The sequence below is a fragment of the Gekko japonicus genome, unplaced genomic scaffold, assembly GCF_001447785.1.
Source record: "Gekko japonicus isolate JY-2015 unplaced genomic scaffold, Gekko_japonicus_V1.1 scaffold429, whole genome shotgun sequence".
Classification (NCBI taxonomy): Eukaryota; Metazoa; Chordata; class Lepidosauria; order Squamata; family Gekkonidae; genus Gekko; species Gekko japonicus.
Window position 1 is genome coordinate 448,733 of NW_015161964.1, and position 17,584 is coordinate 466,316.

The 17,584-nt window shown below is 43.2% G+C and overlaps 1 protein-coding gene across 1 annotated transcript in view; it reads right to left on the reverse strand.

The window, feature by feature from the left end:
• LOC107126110 (neurobeachin-like) overlaps positions 1-17,584 on the reverse strand; it is a 600,691-nt gene that overhangs the window by 388,637 nt on the left and 194,470 nt on the right. The window contains 2 exon segments of the mRNA XM_015429619.1: positions 2,418-2,545; positions 10,914-11,040. Coding sequence (XP_015285105.1) covers positions 2,418-2,545; positions 10,914-11,040 — 255 coding nt within the window.

Here is a 17,584-nt window from a genome sequence, read left to right on the forward strand (position 1 = left end):
GGCGGGAGCCGCGGTCGCCCGGGCTGAGATTGGGGGGGCAAGGCGGGCGACAGAAGGCCGATGCCTGCCCAATGCTGCCCTCTACAGAATCCACCCCCCAAACCTCCAGGTATTTCCCTCCTTAGAGCTGGCAACCCTACATTCCCCTCAGTGCCTGTTGGTAGGCAACTAAGCTTGGTCCTGTCACCTACTTTGGCCTTTGGGAGAAAACACATTGGGGCCAGTCCTGATAGGGTTGCCAACTCCAGATGGGAAATTCCTGGAGATTTGAGGGATGGAGCCTGAAGAGGGTGAGGTTTGAGGAGGGGTGGGACCTCAGACAGGTACACTGCCATAGACTCCACCCTCCAAACCAGTCAGTCTCACATAGGGAACCATTGTTGCCAATCTCCAGGTGAGGGCTGGAGAGCACTCAGTATTACAACTGCTCTGCAGAAGGGAGGGCAGAAGTCAGCTGAAGTCAAAGGGGCAGATAATGGTAGGTTGGTGGCTAGCTGGAAAGGAGATGGGGTTGCCAACTACATGCTGACAAATTCCTGGGGATTTGAGTGGTGGAGCCTGGAGAGGGTGGGGTTTGCAGAGGGGTGGGACCTCAGACAGGTAGAATGCCATAAACCCCACCCTCCAAACCAGCCATTTTGTCCTGGGTAACAATTGTTGCCAATCTCCAGGTGAGGGCTACAGATTACTCACAATTACAACTGCTCTTCAGGTAGCAGAGATCAGTTCCTCTGGAGAAAACAGTGGACTCTGTCATTATACCCTGCTGAGGTCACCACAGCAAATTGACACTGTTTGCCCAAAGCCAGAGCACTGCCCCAGAGCCTCTTTCTAGATCCTGTTGTATTGCTTTCACAACGGGCTTTCCTGCTAGTTTAAAATAAAACAAAAGTTTATAGATAGGAATAAAGCAATGACCCAGTTTGTGAAAAATGATTTATTTAAAAATTTGAAACCTTTGTATTATTTTTCATCTAAAGAGGAATCCAAATTCTTACATCATAAAAGCTAATTTTTATGTGACATACATAATGTGAAACAAAAATATGTTCATGCAGCGGGAATTTTTTTTTTCTCAGAAATTTAAGTGCAATTTAATGTAAAGGAAAATCCAGTATCTGGTATCTGGACTAAAGAAAAGAAGTGCACTTTATTATTTATTGTCCTATGTAACAGTTCAATTGTCACATATTGTACATTGCCACAGAACCTGCAATGAACAAGTGACAATCTCTTTACAATGACTCTCCACTAGGAATCAAGCAACAGTTAAACTAATTCCATGAATGTATGAGACTTTAGATTTGTTCTTTCTGAAGATCTCCGCATCCATTGCCTCTTGACACACTGCCTTTTAGCTTATAAGACATGGCAATTCATAATACAGCTTGGGGGAGGGTCAATTGTCAAAGAACAAAATTACACTGTTCCTAGTACAAGTTCTCTTTGTAACCTGAATATTTTTTTGGACTCCAGACTTTTCTGCTCTGATACAGAACAAAATTGGGACAGGAAAGAGGCTTTAGAAAAGACATGTGGGATGTGGGATCCTACAAAAAATGCTCCTTTTCATTTTTCTTTATTTTCAAAAGTACGATCTCAGGTCCTACTAAGCAGCTAAGAACAAGGTACACCGTTATGTACACACAGAAAACTTTGCAGAATTGCTCTAATAGTAGTCGGTAGCAGCACAAACACTTTGCAAAAATTTATTCTTTTAAATATTCTTCCTTTTTAAAATAGTTCCTTGAGTGCCTGTCCTTAATTCCTCATGCATGTGTCACCTGAAGTAACTGACTTGGCTGTGAAAACACCATGGGCTTCTATATCAACTGTCGCCAGGAGCAACTGAACTGCTCCATCTTGATCCATCGCTCCTTCTAGCATAGGGTCAGCTATACGGTTGGTTAGGAGACTCAGATTTTGTGTGGATTCTAATGGTTTTTACTTATTTAATATTTTATTTCTTAATAATGATTTAATGCTTTAAACTGCTGCTGTATTGTGATATGATGTGAGCCACCATGAGCCTGCCTGTGGGGTAGGACGGGATATAAGCTGCAAAAAATATATATTAATTTTTTTTAAATAAGCCAATGATTTGCTGGCCTCACACAGAAGCCACAAATGCACAAAAAGGAGCTTGCTTGTTTAGTTCTACAGTTCAAATATGCCAAACATGGTATAAATGTCCTTTGGCTAAAAAACATACTGTGAACATAGATCTGCAGTCTTTCCAAGTATGAGACAAAAAAAACTTGTACTCATGTAAAGGAGCCTTTTTCTCCCTCTTTACTTTTGTATCTATTAATTTCTTAATATATAAATACATAAAAACTCTGCTGAAAATGAAAAACTGGTTCAGCTTGTCATGTTTGCATTTTTTAAAATTATAAAACCCAGAATTATCCAGTTACCTTCTATTAGAAGCTCTTGTCCATGGCTTCCCAATAGTGTGCGAGACAGGAAAGGGGCAAAATCCACAAAGATTTCCCGAAGGAGAGGGGCCACTTTTTCCAAGGCTCTCTCAAGTTTTGCAGTGATGCTATAGAAAATAAAGAAACAAAGATAGAAATATATATGTGATCATGACAAATCTTATCAATGTTCCCCAAGAAATTCTTCAAGCTGACTATAAAATAGAAGAATTAGTGATTAACACTATCATTTAAGCATCATCAGTATCAACAGTCTGACAGTCATACTCCTGAACAGTAATATTTTATATACGGTAAACAAATGGATGTCCCTTTATTCTCAGGTTTTCAAAGATTTCAGTGGAATAGTGGAAGTTTAGTGGAATTGCTTGGTTCTATTTGTTCTATTTGTTCAGCCAAGCAAAATATGTTTGTTCCTCATACTGATGAATATTGAAGCTTAATACAGCTTCTCTGATGCTGCAGAAATATCTGGCTTATATTCAGAATAAAAGCTTAAATCCGGAATAAAGCACAGTTGGTCTTAAAGGTGCCACTGAACTTCAACTTTGTTCTGGTCAATGAGTGCAAGACACTGGTGTAGCTGAAAATTAGAGGAAGCCTTGATTCCCTTCCACATTGCTGTCCAGGCCAATGAACAGATGTTTGTAACAGTGATGGGCCCCAATTGTTATAATCTTGTAAGTAATGATGCAAGAAAGGAATGCAACATGGTACAGGTTGGGTATCGAGGGCTGAACTGCTGGGAAGTTACAGCAAATCCAAGTTCACCAGCATATCCATTTACGTAGATTTATTTAGACTAGTTATATATTCCAAACAGAGCCAAATGTATGAAGGGTAGTGATCATTCAGATCATACTTATTGACTCAACTGTATTGGTATGCCTCCAAGCTTTGCAGCTGCAGTAGACATGGAATAGGAAAGTATAGACAAGTAGAGGAAATGTGTGAAAGGTACAAACAACAGAATCCTCTCTTTATCAGTTATCCCAGAAAACACACTGTGAGCCCAGTCTGCATGAGGTAACTTTGATGGTAGTTATGAAACTAGCCACACACCAAGTGGAATGTCTGGATTCTATCTTGCAGTCTGGATTCTCAGTTTGCAATATAAAGTAAGTTTTTTAACTTCTGCAGTTGAACAGAAATATCAGGAAAGGGTTTGGCTGCCGAGATACTCAAGGTTAACAGTGTTCTACTTCACCTTTGTCTGCTTTAGTCAGTAATAGCAAAATTACCACTAAATAAATTAATGAACTGTCCCTGCAGACATGGATCTGGGAGACCCAGGTCCAAATCTTCACTGCCACAGTAGCTTGCTGGGTGACTTTGGCCCAGTCAAATCCCCTCAGTCTAACATACTGGACAGAGTGGTTTATGATAAAATGAAGAAGGGGAAATGCTGTAAGCCATTCTGGGTCCACATCAGGGAGAAAAGAGGGGTATAAATGAAGTGGATATATTTATTTGTACCCCAATTCCTTTCATAAGAATTCTGTGAAACCAAGAATTACTGGAAGATGCATCTTTTAACTGTGAAATCTGATCCTTTTCAAAATTTGGGATGAAAAACATCTGCTGCACCTGCTTTATAATAGATTCAGAAAACAGAAAATAAGCTGTTTCTATACAATAGATGGGGGCAAGTGCCTACTGAAATATGAAAAATGAAATGTTTCAGAATTGAGATGTTACATAATGTAAACATTTCTTACATTTGATGGCACCATGAGGTCTAGGAATAAGGAACAAAAATGTATCTTCAAGAAAGAGACAAAGCAGAATACAAAAGAGTGTTACTAGATGAGTTTCTCTTTTAATACTAGATTCTGAGGAGCAAATGTAGTATCAGTTATTTGGAATGTTACAGAATTGAAGGATTCTCTATATGTTACCTTCACATTGTATGGAAGCCATTTCCATACAATGTATTTTGGAAAACAGTGGCACTCCGGTTTCTTTTCTACAGCTGGAAAGCTTGTCATAATCAATAAAAGCAAACAACAAAATCTAAATGGTATTGCCCATAGATATTTTACTGTTGGTAGGAAGAAGCAGTGAGAGTAAAGTACAGGAGAACACGCAGACAGTGCCTTGCTTTATATATTTACTACAGCACTCCAGCAGTGCTGGAGAAGTGTGGCATGAGCCTCCTTCCTGCCGCCATGCAGAATACCTGCATTGTGAGCAGGACTGCACAATGCATTCAGATTGTGTCTCACTGCATTCATACAATGGGTCTAGTTTGTTCTGCAAGCAATCTGCAGAGTGGTGGGAATGGAATCACATTGCTCTTCCACCACTGGTTATCTTGTTTAATTGTCTCCCAGGGCCCTACCTGCAAAGTGGGCACTACCTGCAAAGCTGGAACTCACTCAAGCCACAAATATATTCTGCCCAGGATAATTTGACTAACCATTTATTCTAAAGTGTGTTCAATATGTTGAAGTGTACCTTCAAATTACTGTTTCTGAAAATGCTCAGATAGTATAATTATAATAAGGTATATCTAGGTGGGTAGCCCTGTTGGTTTGAAGCAGTATAACAAAGTGTGCATGCACACAAAAGCTCATACTCTGAATAAAACTTTGTTGGTCTTAAAGGTGCCACTGGACTCAAACTTTGTTCTCATAATAAGGAATATGTAACATGTCCTGACCTAGATGGTCCAGGCCAGTCCAATCTCATCAGACCCTGAAACTAAGCAGGATCAGCCCTGGTTAGTATTTGGATGGGAGACCACCAAGGAAGTCCAGGGTCACTATGCAGAGGCTGGCAATGGCAAACCACCTCTGAACGTCTCTTGCCTTGAGAACCCTACAGCTGCGACCTGACAACACTTTCCAGTTCATATATGGCGTACCTAAATGAGTGAAGGTTTCCATCCCCACCCTCATTGGAAACTCTTCCCTGTTTTACAGTGAGAAAGTATCAAAAAGATCCATTTTAAAACCAGCCATTTGATATTTCTATTGTAGTATTTGTTTTCCTAGGAGTACTCTCATAAAACCATTTAGTCATTTTTAAAAAATGTGCAACAAAAGTACACTTAAAGGAGAATATAAAGAATTATGATGTTTCATGTCATAACATAGTGCAGTATATTAGTTGTTTATGTTCTTAATTTGGAACTTAATCTGGGAGGGCTTCTGATGTCCTGGCCCCACTGATGGACCTCCTGATGGCACCTGGAAGTTTTGGCTACTGTGTGACACAAAGTGTTGGAGTGGATGGGCCACTGGCCTGATTCAACATTGGCTTATCTTATGTTCTTATGGTCTTAACTGACATTAACAAAAGTAAAATATAAAGATTACCTACATCTCCTCTTGTAGACAAAAGGTTTTCTGTTTAATGCACTGTAGATTTAATACATCTCTGGAGACATCGAAAAAGCTTTCAGTATTTAGGCATTAGCAATTGCTTATAATGCTATTTAAACAAAACACAATTCAGCAATATGGAAGTCACAGGCGGGGAAATCCTTCAGAGATAGAATTATCTCTGTACATTACATGAAACAAGATATTGAACAGTCAAATGAGGCTTTAGATGGTGAAACAGGAAAATATGTTTTAGAACAAAATATGTGTGATCCTTAAGGGAAGGTCATCTCCTTAACATTTTTTGATCACAGAGGAACCAGGAAAACAACATCACTTATGAAATTAATGGTTAAATAAATTCAATCCAACATCCACAAGAAAGGAATTAATGGAGTATTCCCAGAGCAACACAATTGTTTGTATAGCCAAAAAACACAGAAAAAGAAACTCCAAGCAGACTGGAAAAAAGCCAAGAATGCACCTTGGACAGTTTTTTTTTTTTTAAAAAGACCCCCTCCCCATATAAAGATGCAAGCAAGCATAAAATTAGGTATGCAATCTGTTTATATTGTTACAGACAAGAGGCTCAGATGGATTGCCTGACAGATTTGATAAAGTCAATCAAGAACCATAAGAGCAAGTTTTAACAACCATACTTTACATAAAGTATTGTATCTCAGGGGAAACTAACCATCTGCCCTTAGACATCTAATCTTTTGCATTCTTTGAGTCTAAACAGAAGTACTGAAGAGATTCATCTATTCTCTTAACATGGCCATTGAAGTCCCTCCTAAATTTTTAGATTTTGTTCTGATTTTCCTGGGGGGGGGGGAGAGATCAACGTATGCAATACATTAGCTGCCCTGAGCCTAGCCTGGTGGGGAAAGGAACAGGATAAAAATTGAATAAATACATAAATACAATTACAGTGTTCCCCAGTCTAAATCCCTGTGCACAGAGGCAGAATTCATTCTATTGAACTTCTCAGGAGGTATTTACCAAGTCTCCTTTTACAATTATTCAATGAAGAAGGTTCTATATTTTTTTCAAGCAACATGATCCATTGCTGACAGGAAGATAATAATAACTATTTAACCTTCCTATGACCTAAGTCCACTGCCTCTTGTCCTGCCCTCAATAACAATTGATCTTTATGACAACCTTGTAGATATCTGAAGATGATTATATCCTCCTTTCATCTTTTGCTTCTAAGAAATAGCTTTACAAGCAGCAAAAGAGCAAAAACTCAGCACCTGTATTCCAGGCCCCCCCCAAAAAAAATTATTTAATTTGTGCAATGCAAAATTAGAACATATATCTTGGGAAACAGTTAATATTAAAATTAAATTATTTTAAAATCAGTTGTGCTCCCTTTTACAAGTACATAGAATAATCAGTTATTCCATGGGAATCACTGCCAACATGGACTCAGCAGGGGAAGAATTTTGGCCAGACTTGAATTTGAAAGTACTGTCTGGGTGTTGATGAGCAGAAACTAAAAAGCTATCTGGGTGTTGATGAGCAGAAACTAAAGAGCTATTTCCCCTTTTTCTCCATGATTGCACAGTGATTGGTACGACTGTTGCTATGTCAGAAAATGATTTTGTAACATCATCAGTGTATCTAATTCTTAACATGGCCCCATGTGTGGATACTTAATTCCAGAGATTGGAGCTCAGAACAGATGAGCCAGAGCTTTCTACAAACATGAGAAAAGCCCTGAGGTTTGCAGAAAAATCTGAAATCTTAAAAACCAAAATCAAAGAAAGCCATCAGGGACTTAACAACCCACCCATAAGAGAATTTGTGTCTGTACCTTTAAGAAAGTAATACCCTCAATGGCCACTATGGGGGTTTCTAGGCAACCACAACAATATTGCCAGCCATCAAGCCTTGGTTTCTGTCAGTAAAAAGGAGGGGGAGGGGCAGGGCCCTTTGTATGGATATTTGGCCTCCCAGTCCACTCCTGCTCCTGTTCTGCTATGGAGGGAGGAGTCATCAGGGCAATTTGCTACCACACAACTTCTACCACTCAGAGTCTCAGGCCGAGTTCAGACTGGCAATTTGAAGCGCTAGGGAATCGTGGCAAAGAAGACCTGGAACAGACCTGGAACAGCTTGTTCGCGGTTTTCCTGTTCATACTGCAGTGAATGAAGCGGGAGGATACTGTGGAGGAAGCGCAAGGGAGCGTTTGTACTGTTGGCCCGCCCCTGGCGGGCTGTTAGCAGCTGTTTCTGTGGTCCGCTGCATGCACCTATGTGCATGGGTGCATGGGCGCCTGCCACGGAAACAGCCAGTGCCTATTATCAATGACTGCGGGTTGTTCCCGCCTTAGCGGCGCTTGCGTTCACACGTCAGGGAACCAGAATCAACCCACTCTACACACAGTTTGCTACCACTTTCACCTGGTACTTTTTAAACTCGGGAGGGAAGCAGCACAAGACAACTTGAGTATGACTGGGGGATGCCTGACAGATGTGCTTGTGTGAACCCGCCCCTTTAATCCGCTACTGAAACGCTCCTGAAACATTTGGCTGCCGGGCCAAACTGCCAGTCTGAACTCGGCCTCAGAGCGGCTTGCAATCTCCTTCCCTTCCTCTCCCCACAACAGACACCTTGTGAAGTAGGTGGGGCTGAGAGAGCTCTAAGAAAACTGCTCCTGAGAGAACAGCTCTCAGAGAACTTTGACTGACCCACAATCATCCAGAAGTTGAATGCGGAGGAGTGGGGAATCAAACCCTGTTCTCTAGATTAGAATACGCAGCTCTTAACCACTACACCAAATTGGCCAATCCCAGTGTCAGACTAGGACATTGGAGATCAAGGTTCAAATCCCCATGCTGTCTTGGAACCTTGCTGGATGACCTTAGGCCAGTCACAATCTGTCCACCTAACCACCTCACTGGGTTGTTTTGAGGATAAAATGAAAGAGAGAAGAATGATCTAAGCTACTTTGTGTCCCCCCACTGGGGGGAAAGGTGGCACATACATGAGATAAAATAAGTAATAAAGCTAAAGAGGGGGTAGATACAAGAAAGTCTGGTTAGTGAGTGGAAAGGAGAGGGGATGTAAGGGTTGCGAGGAAGAGAGAAGAATGAAATGCTGTGACGAAAGGGTACAGGGGGGGAAATGAAGTGACCCCTGCAAGTTCTTGCAGGACCACATTTGTTCATCATAATCCTGAATTGCTTGTAAAGACAATCAAAATGTAACCAACTTAGAAGATAATATTTCTTCTGATAACATTTTGAATAAGTTTGGATTTATTACTTTTATTTACTCATATAGGAGCATCAATGTCCATGATGCTTTACAGAACATACAACCTCAGTTCCCTGCCCTGAGGAGTTTATTACTATCTAATGTTTATATAAAAGAGACTACAAAATGAGGGTAGACACGTGCAGGCAAGGATAAACAATGGAAAAATGTGTATTAATTCCTATTACAGATATTTAGTTTTAGTAGGCTCAGGGAATTTGGCTTCGGAACTTTACCAAATTAATGTTTGCAAAGTTGCGTAGACTAATAAATTACATGTTTTATATAAAATATTATGTTTTTAGATTTATGTACTGTTTATCAATAAAAATGAACAAAGGTAGATCGTATTTTTCTATCACATTTTTATCCTGTCCATCTTTTCCAATGAACTCAGGGTTATATACATGGTTCTCCACCTATCCATTTAATCCTGTGAGATAGATTAGGCTAAGAGAGCATGATTTCATGACAGTAGGGATTTGAACTCATTTCCCCAGTCCTAATCCAACACATTAATACTGAACTAGACTACCGTATATACCCGAGTATAAGCCGACCCGAGTATAAGCCGAGACTCCTAATTTTACCACAAAAAACTGGGAAAAAGTATTGACTCGAGTATAAGCCTAGGGTGGGAAATGCGAAATGCAGCAGCTACTGGTAAATTTCAGAAATAATAGATACCAATAAAATTACATTAAAAACACATAATATTTATTTCAAAGAAAAACAGTAAATTAGCTCTATAAGTGGAAATCTTTTCCAAGTCAGCTTTCATTTTCCGCCACTCCCTCACTTGTTTTTCGTCAACACAAAATTCCCTACTTGCAATACTGTTATTGCTTTCTTCTGCTCTTGCCACAACCTTAAGTTTGAAACCAGCTTCGTATGACCTGCGTTTTTGTTTTGGTCCAGGATTAGAAGTATTGGGATCCATTTCTAACAGGATAAAAAAAAGAAGACTCTGAAAAGGAATGCCATACCATAGCGGTTTAATTCTCAAAATATACTGTACGTCCTAGTTATAGTTCTTAAAAGAGGTCAATTTACAGTAGAAACTGTATGCGATGCACCCCACGAACTAGCACACAGATGTGGGCAAGTTCTTGCCCAGTACGGCACGGAAAAGGCGCAGAGGAGGACGTCCGCCTCGGTCTCCTCTCTCTGACGTCACTGGTTGCTAGACGCCAATCAGCAGGCGATCTAGCAACCAGTGGAGGCGGGGCGGGCAGCGGCGGCTTCTAGTGTTCTGCTGAGCGGAGGAGTTCTTTTAACTCCGCTGTTATTATTGGCACGTCAGTCTCCGCTCTCCTCTCTCTTACGTCACTGGTTGCTAGACGCCAGTCAGGAGGCGATCTAGCAACCAGTTTAGGCGGGCGGGCTGCAGTGACTAGATCAGTTTAGGCAGGCGGGCTGCAGTGACTACAGGCTGATATCTGGCTGCGGAGCGGCGGCATTTTCTGGGGTCATTTTTTTTCTCACTCGAGTATAAGCCGAGGGGGTGCTTTTTCAGCACAAAAAATGTGCTGAAAAAGTCGGCTTATACTCGAGTATATACGGTACTTCTCATTACATGAGTGAGGGACAAATCAAGAGTGGGTTGATTGGTTTTATGTGGGGGGTTTTTAATACCAGAACCTCAAAATTTGCCAACATAATTTAGATTTATAAATACAAAGAATTTATTTAAAGTGTAAATAATCTCTATCAGCCAAGTATATACTCTTGCTTAACAGTATATCAATGTATTGCTCAATGAAAGAAAGACCTATCTGGTTCAGTATCCTTTCCAACAACCTCTTAACCAGTAGGCATTAGGTGGACAACTGGAATTGTCAGTGGTTCACCTTTTGCCCAGCTGTAGACTAATTATTAAGTATACCTCATATTTTCAGCTGAATCCTCCGGCATTGGTGCAACGGTCTGAACAGCAGGGAGGTTCTTGCTGGTAGCACCATTCACAAAACTAGATGATGATGAAGAAGAGGAAGACCCTGAATCCACTGCACCTATTCCCAAAACAGAGTACATTCAGTGTGAAAAACAATGCATTAACTTCACAGTTTTTAAAGCAGATACACACAAATATGTGTGCGTGTGTGCACAAAATTTAGGTGTTTCCGAACACACACTTATATACATATATATCAATATACATCACACTTAGACACAGCTCCTTTAATAATGTTAATATACAAATTTGGGGAAGGTTTAACAATGATAGCTTTTATTATCTGAATTAGATTATCCAAATCTAGTACTTTTAGCTTTCTCTCGGAACTACTAATTTTCAAAATTCCTAACATTTTCTTCACTTTTCTATCATGTGGACTTAAGAGTTAATATATATTTTAGATAATGTATAAGGAGTAAGGTACCATTTTGAACACATCTTTAAACACTTCTTTTATAAACTCATATTATACAAAAGTTTATACACTCCACTATAGATTACCAGATATTAAGGGGCAAAACCATACCAACAGATGTCCCCCATTTTAATACATAAGACTGTCTTGCATTCTTAGAGAGCAATAGTTGGTAGATTAGGTCTGACAAATACCTAGGTCTACTTATTAAATTATTTCAGACTGATTAAACAGTGATAGATTGTGATTCCCTTACTATCTAGTCTGAAAAAAATGAACATTGAGAATTGTATTGATCCCCCCTTCCCAATAACTGATCATATGCAATATGATCTATTGCAAATGGAAACTATGGCCCTCAGTTTGCAAGATATGAGCAAGGCTGTTAATGATAGGATGTTTTGGAGGTCATTAATTCATAGGGTTGCCATAAATTGGAAGAGATTTGATGGCACATAACACACACACACAATTTGATCTAAAAATACTCATATTTCTTATGAAATTCCTATGTAGTAAAAAAATGCATCCACTTCTATTCAGTATACTTCATAGTGTAAAAAAATGAAACTAATGGTGATTTATCTAGACCAATGGTACTCACTCCATGGTTCACAGAGAGCCACATTCTAGATTTACCACAAACCAAAAGATCAACATGACTAGTGTATACCTTGTTTGCCATCCTGCCATACATAAATATACAGTAACAGAGATAACTATATACTATACTATTAGGGTTGCCAAGTCAAAATTTCGCTAGAGCGGGCGACTCCCCGCTGGCAGCTGGAGGGCAGCTGGAGTGCGTGCGCGCCGCACGCACGTCACCCGGAAGTGACGTGATGACGCCGGGCACACTGGGGGCGGGGCCACAAACATCCATGGGAAAACCATAGAGTTTTCCCTTGGATGACCATGGTCCCGCCCCCAGCGTGCCCCGCATCGTCACATCACTTCCGGGTGACGCGCAAGTCGGGGTGGGGTCCCCCCCAAGGGTCCAAGCCGCCGGTGGCGGGGAACAGGCCTCTGGGGTGGGGGTTTCCCACCCCCCGGTGGGACTTGGCAAGCCTATATACTATATGTGTTATTATAACTGTAATGTTCAGTAGTCCTTTCAGGGCTCTTTATGTAGCAGGAACTCCTTTGCATATTAGGCCACACACCCCTCATGTAGCCAATACTCCAAGAGCTTACAGAGTTCTTCTTACAGGGGCTACTGTAAGCTCTTGGAGGACTGGCTACATCAGGGGTGTGTGGCCTAATATGCAAAGGAGTTCTAAGATACTAGAATCTGGAGCAGTTCCCATGTCTCTGGATAAGCAGGCTAGATCGGATATGTCAAGCATACAGACCAAGGGCCAGAACTAGCCTGTCCAGGGCTCTTATCTGGCCTGTGAGCAACATGGGGGAAACCAGTCTGAATGTGAGCCAGAAGGGCTTATATTAGGGTATTAAGCCCCCTACTGAGGTGCCTCCCTTCCCCAAATCTGGAACATGCATGATTCCATGTGATGAGCACCACAGCACTGAAAAACAAGATGACCTCTATACTTTCACCATCTTGTCCACACACAAGGCAAAGATGAAAGCAGTGTTCAACCATGATGCAAAATATTCTTGTATGGGCAAGAAACAGAAATCCTCATAGATACCAGTGCCTCAGTAAACATATGACATGCTGATTAACAAACCCACTTAACAACAGACAAATATGAAAATTCATGCATATGGGTCACGTCAACAATTACCAACCTGTGGACAATACCAAACACAGCTACATTTTCAAGACTGCCAGACCACAGCTACTTTCTATGTTGCAGAAGATGGCACTGATAACTTGCTAAACTATAGAACAGCTATTGCATTGAAACTTATTCATATGGTCTAAAACAATCATCCAATCTGTTTGGATTTGATTCTTCAAACTTACACAAATACGTTTTGTAGCATAATGTAACCAGCCTCCTGAGCCTGAACCCAGGGTGGTCTTTCCCGAGAGACCCCAAGAACAACCTCTGAACCTCCACAAGCAGTGCCCTCATAAAGCCAGGCTTGGCTTAAACAGTGACTTTTGCTGGGAGGCTAGGAGAACCACATCTGGGCTGGGAAAACTCAGGCCAAGTGAAGATTCTCCAGGCTGGCTGCACTGCCAAACATCCTCCATGCAAGCACCCCCCCCCCGGTCTCTCCTGTCAGCTCAGTCCAAAAGGACTAAGAATGGGCAAATCTCTGCTCTTGCCTCAGGCATCTTCTACTTACCAAAAAGCTAGTCTTTTGTCTGTCAAATGTACAGTCAGGGACAAAGAGCCTCTGGTCTATGCTATTGTCATAAATGAAGTATGTTGCATGTTTCTAGCCCCAACTTCTGTTTCACTTGTATGTCAGGGAATACTTTTGGAATAATCCTCTCATTCCTGTCTCCATATATTTGTCTAAGATATCTGCATTCTTACACCTATGCCAGACCTTTCAAGGTAAACATAAACTCTCCATGTCTAGTGAATGGTCTCCCATTCAGGTTCATCCTGCTGTACAATAAGAAACATTACCTCTTTTGTCTGGCACCAGGGAAATGCCAGGCCACTCTACTGTTCCACAATGGACACTCCCAGCTCAACCATCCAGCACCTGGCTTAATCCCATCAAGGCTATTGTGTCAGACTCTGCCCCCTGAAAGCTCACTGGTCACATCTGAATTACGCTCTGCCTGGTACCACACCTCCATGGACTCTTTATTGGTCTAGAAAATCTATTGTTCTCACCTGAGACCAGCCCCCGAGGCCTCCCATTGGTCTGCATTGTTTTCTAATATATCCGTTAGAGCACATGGCCTCAGATTTTGTGTGTCTGCCTCTGATACCAACTGGCAGTTCGCCCCTGAACTTTGGTTTGGGCCATAATCTCATCTCCGTGGACTCCTGAATGTCTGGATAGGTTGTATCACCCTGTAACTGACCCTCTAAAGTAACCTCTGCTTTCTTAGTTCTGTATTGCTTGCTCTTTTTGAATGCTTAGTGTGCTGGTAATTAGAGAAATACTTTAATAAAAACTATTTAATTTACTCTTCAAATTTGGAGTCTTCCTACTGTTCCGGACCTTGGTATAGACAGGTGTACAGATCCCTTGTACCCCTCTGGCCTTGCCTGCTGCCTAGCTAATTTCCCCAAACAACAAGGCAGGCCACTGGCAGTAACAGTAGATATAAAAACTATCAGATCAAGCTCCATATTGATAGGACTGTGAAGCCTGTGGTTTTATCACACAGACGCATTCCTTTTCATGTACAAAAACTAGTAGAAGAGAAGCTAGAATGTTTTGAAAAGCCTGATATCATTGAGAAGGTGGAAGGCCCTACCCCATGAGACTCACAAGTTGTGGTTGCTCCCAAACACTAACAACGAGGAAAAAATGGACTCCATGAGGATATGTGCCTGCTCAACTAAGCCATAAAGTGAGAACATTACATCACTTCTATAGTGGATGATATCATCACAGACCTGAATGGAGCAAAGACATTCTCCAAACCTGATCTTAATGCTGGATATCACCAACTAGAATTTCACTCAGAGTCCAGATACCTCACCACAATCACTGTTCATATTGGTGTTCAGCACTACAAATGGTTGACTTTTGGCACCTCTTCTGCTGCTGAAATTTTTCAGAATGAGATCTGGGAAACCTTGTCTGGACTAGCAGGGATGCTCAACCTCAGTTATGACATTCTTGCGCTTGGGACAACTCAAACAGAACATGATGACAGACTTGAAGCTGTTCTAGATTGGACAGAACAGTGCAATCTCACACTAAATTCTGTAGAGCATGAATATAATGAGAACAAACTGGATATTTTGGATATGTTTTCTCTGTCAATGGTGTTTCTCCAGATCCAAAGAAAGTGGCAGCCATACAGGAAGCTGGAGATCCAAACACTTCATCTGAACTTAGTTTATTTGTCCTTGCTATATACCATGGGCATTTCATTCCCATCCTTGCAACCATTACTCATCCCTTATGAGAACTCACTGCCAAGAATTAAGCATGGGAGTAAACAGCTAAACATCAAACTGCAGACCAGCAGAGAGAGGCCGGAGAGTCCATAGCAAGCTGCAGACCACGGAGCTGCGTGAACAGTAAGGCGGAGCCCTTAGCAACAGCTCCGGCGTGGTGAGAGCACGAGGAGGGTGCTGTATTTCGGAGACGCCTGGTTCTTGCGGCCGTGGCCTGGAGGAGCCCGGAGGAGCCCACGACAAGCTGCGGAGTCGCGGAGTTGTGGAGCCGCGTGGAGGGCAAGGCAGAGTTTTTGCCATTGACCCGGCGCAGCGAGAGAGTGGTGGTGGGGCGCTAGGACCCTGGAGACGCCTGACTCCAGCCCCCAGCTGCAGGCCCGCAGGTGCTGGTTGCAGGGATCAGCGAAGGGGCCGTGTGGAGGAAGGGCCCCTTTTGGCTAAGAAGCAGGAAGGGCTGAGGCAGCGGTGGGGGACGCTGCGGCTGTAACCGGTGGTGAGAGAGCCGGCCAGGACATCGCAGCCGGCTGTGAGAGAGCCGGCAGGGACGCTACAGTTTGACCCAGAGTTTGGCCCGGCGGTGAGAGAGCCGGGAGTGGGGCCCCTACCTGAATTGCAAGACATGGGCGGGAGATCGTATAGCCCACGATCTGGGGATACCTAAGACGCAGTTGGTCCTGGGCAGGTCATATGGAACAGGATTTACCACCAGACTGGAACCTCACGGATTTGGAGTTGTGGAGGCAAGGCTGGTGCTCAGGCTTAGTGTGCTGTACTGTGTCCTGGAAGAACGGAGGGGAAACCTACAATTGCTGGGGCCCACTGGTGGCCGATATGAAGATCTGTGACGGTGGGAGTCCCCGAGTGTATGGAACCCAGAATAACATCGATGTGAAGAGCCTGGTTAATCTGCCTGGCACCTAGGAACACCTAGGAATATTGCTGAGTCAGAGCTGGGAGGGTATGGTGTGGGTCTGCTGGAGCGTGTGGGGTGGAGTGCTATTATGTGAATGTGTGGTTGAGTGAATGAAGTTTGGGTGTGAGTGTCGGGGCTTAGTTAGTGAGTTAGGTTAGGAAATACCCCCGACATGAGCAGTTAGGAATACAGTTATAATACTGTTAGAATTTTTTGTATTTTATGCACTGATAGCACTTTAGGAAATTGTTAATTGTTGCAGCTGGTTTGTTGTTGACCTTGCCATCGGTTGGCGGCCTGAAGCTACGCGGAGCCCGCCAGTGATCAATGAATGGGAAACAAATACCAGTGCTCTTGGGGAGAGGGAGTATGGCGGTGGGTCTGGGCAAGGTTGAGTGCGAAGGGCGCAGAGAAATAGAGTGGCTCGGCGCCCTTCCAGCCTTCGACCCATCCCGAGGGTGGCCGGCAGTGGGGTCGGGATTAAGAACCCTCCTCCGTCATTGGTGTTATGCAATGCCAGGTCCATCAACAACAAAGCCGAAGTCTTGCAGGACTTTGTGCAGGAACAGCAAGTAGACCTGGCATGTGTGACCGAGACCTGGGTGAAGGAGGGTGAGACAGTCGCTCTCACCCAACTCGCCCCTCCAGGGTTCTCGGTCCTTCACCAATCACGGACCAGAGGGCGGGGGGGAGGAGTGGCGCTTTTCATTCGGGAGGCTTACTCCTTCAGGGCGCTTCCGCAAGCGGAGATCGCGGGCATAGAGTGTGTCGGTGCGATGCTGGAGGCTGAGGAGAGTTTGGCTATTTGGTTGGTGTACCGACCACCTAACGCACCGGCCAATAGTCTGCCATCCCTGCTGGAGGCCGTATCAGGCTGGGCGCTGGAGCACCCTAGGCTACTTGTCTTGGGTGACTTCAACGTCCATGCTGAGGACGCGACCTCCAGCCGGGCTGTGGACCTAGTGTCGTCCATGGCGGCACTGGGGCTCTCTCAGTTCGTTTCGGCTCCCACGCATCGGGCCGGGCACACGCTCGATCTGATCTTTGCGGCGGGAGTGACGGTGGACCGGATCACTGTCTCGGCAGTGCCATGGTCGGATCACCATGCCCTGAGGGCCCGTCTGAATGTCCCACCCCGACCCTGTTTAGGTGGCGAGCTGATTTTGGCTCGCCTGCGGACCCAAATGGACCCTATGCGGCTCCAGATGGCTCTGCGGGATCCGAGACCCCCTGGCGGCTCGTTGGAGGAGCTGGTGGAGGATTG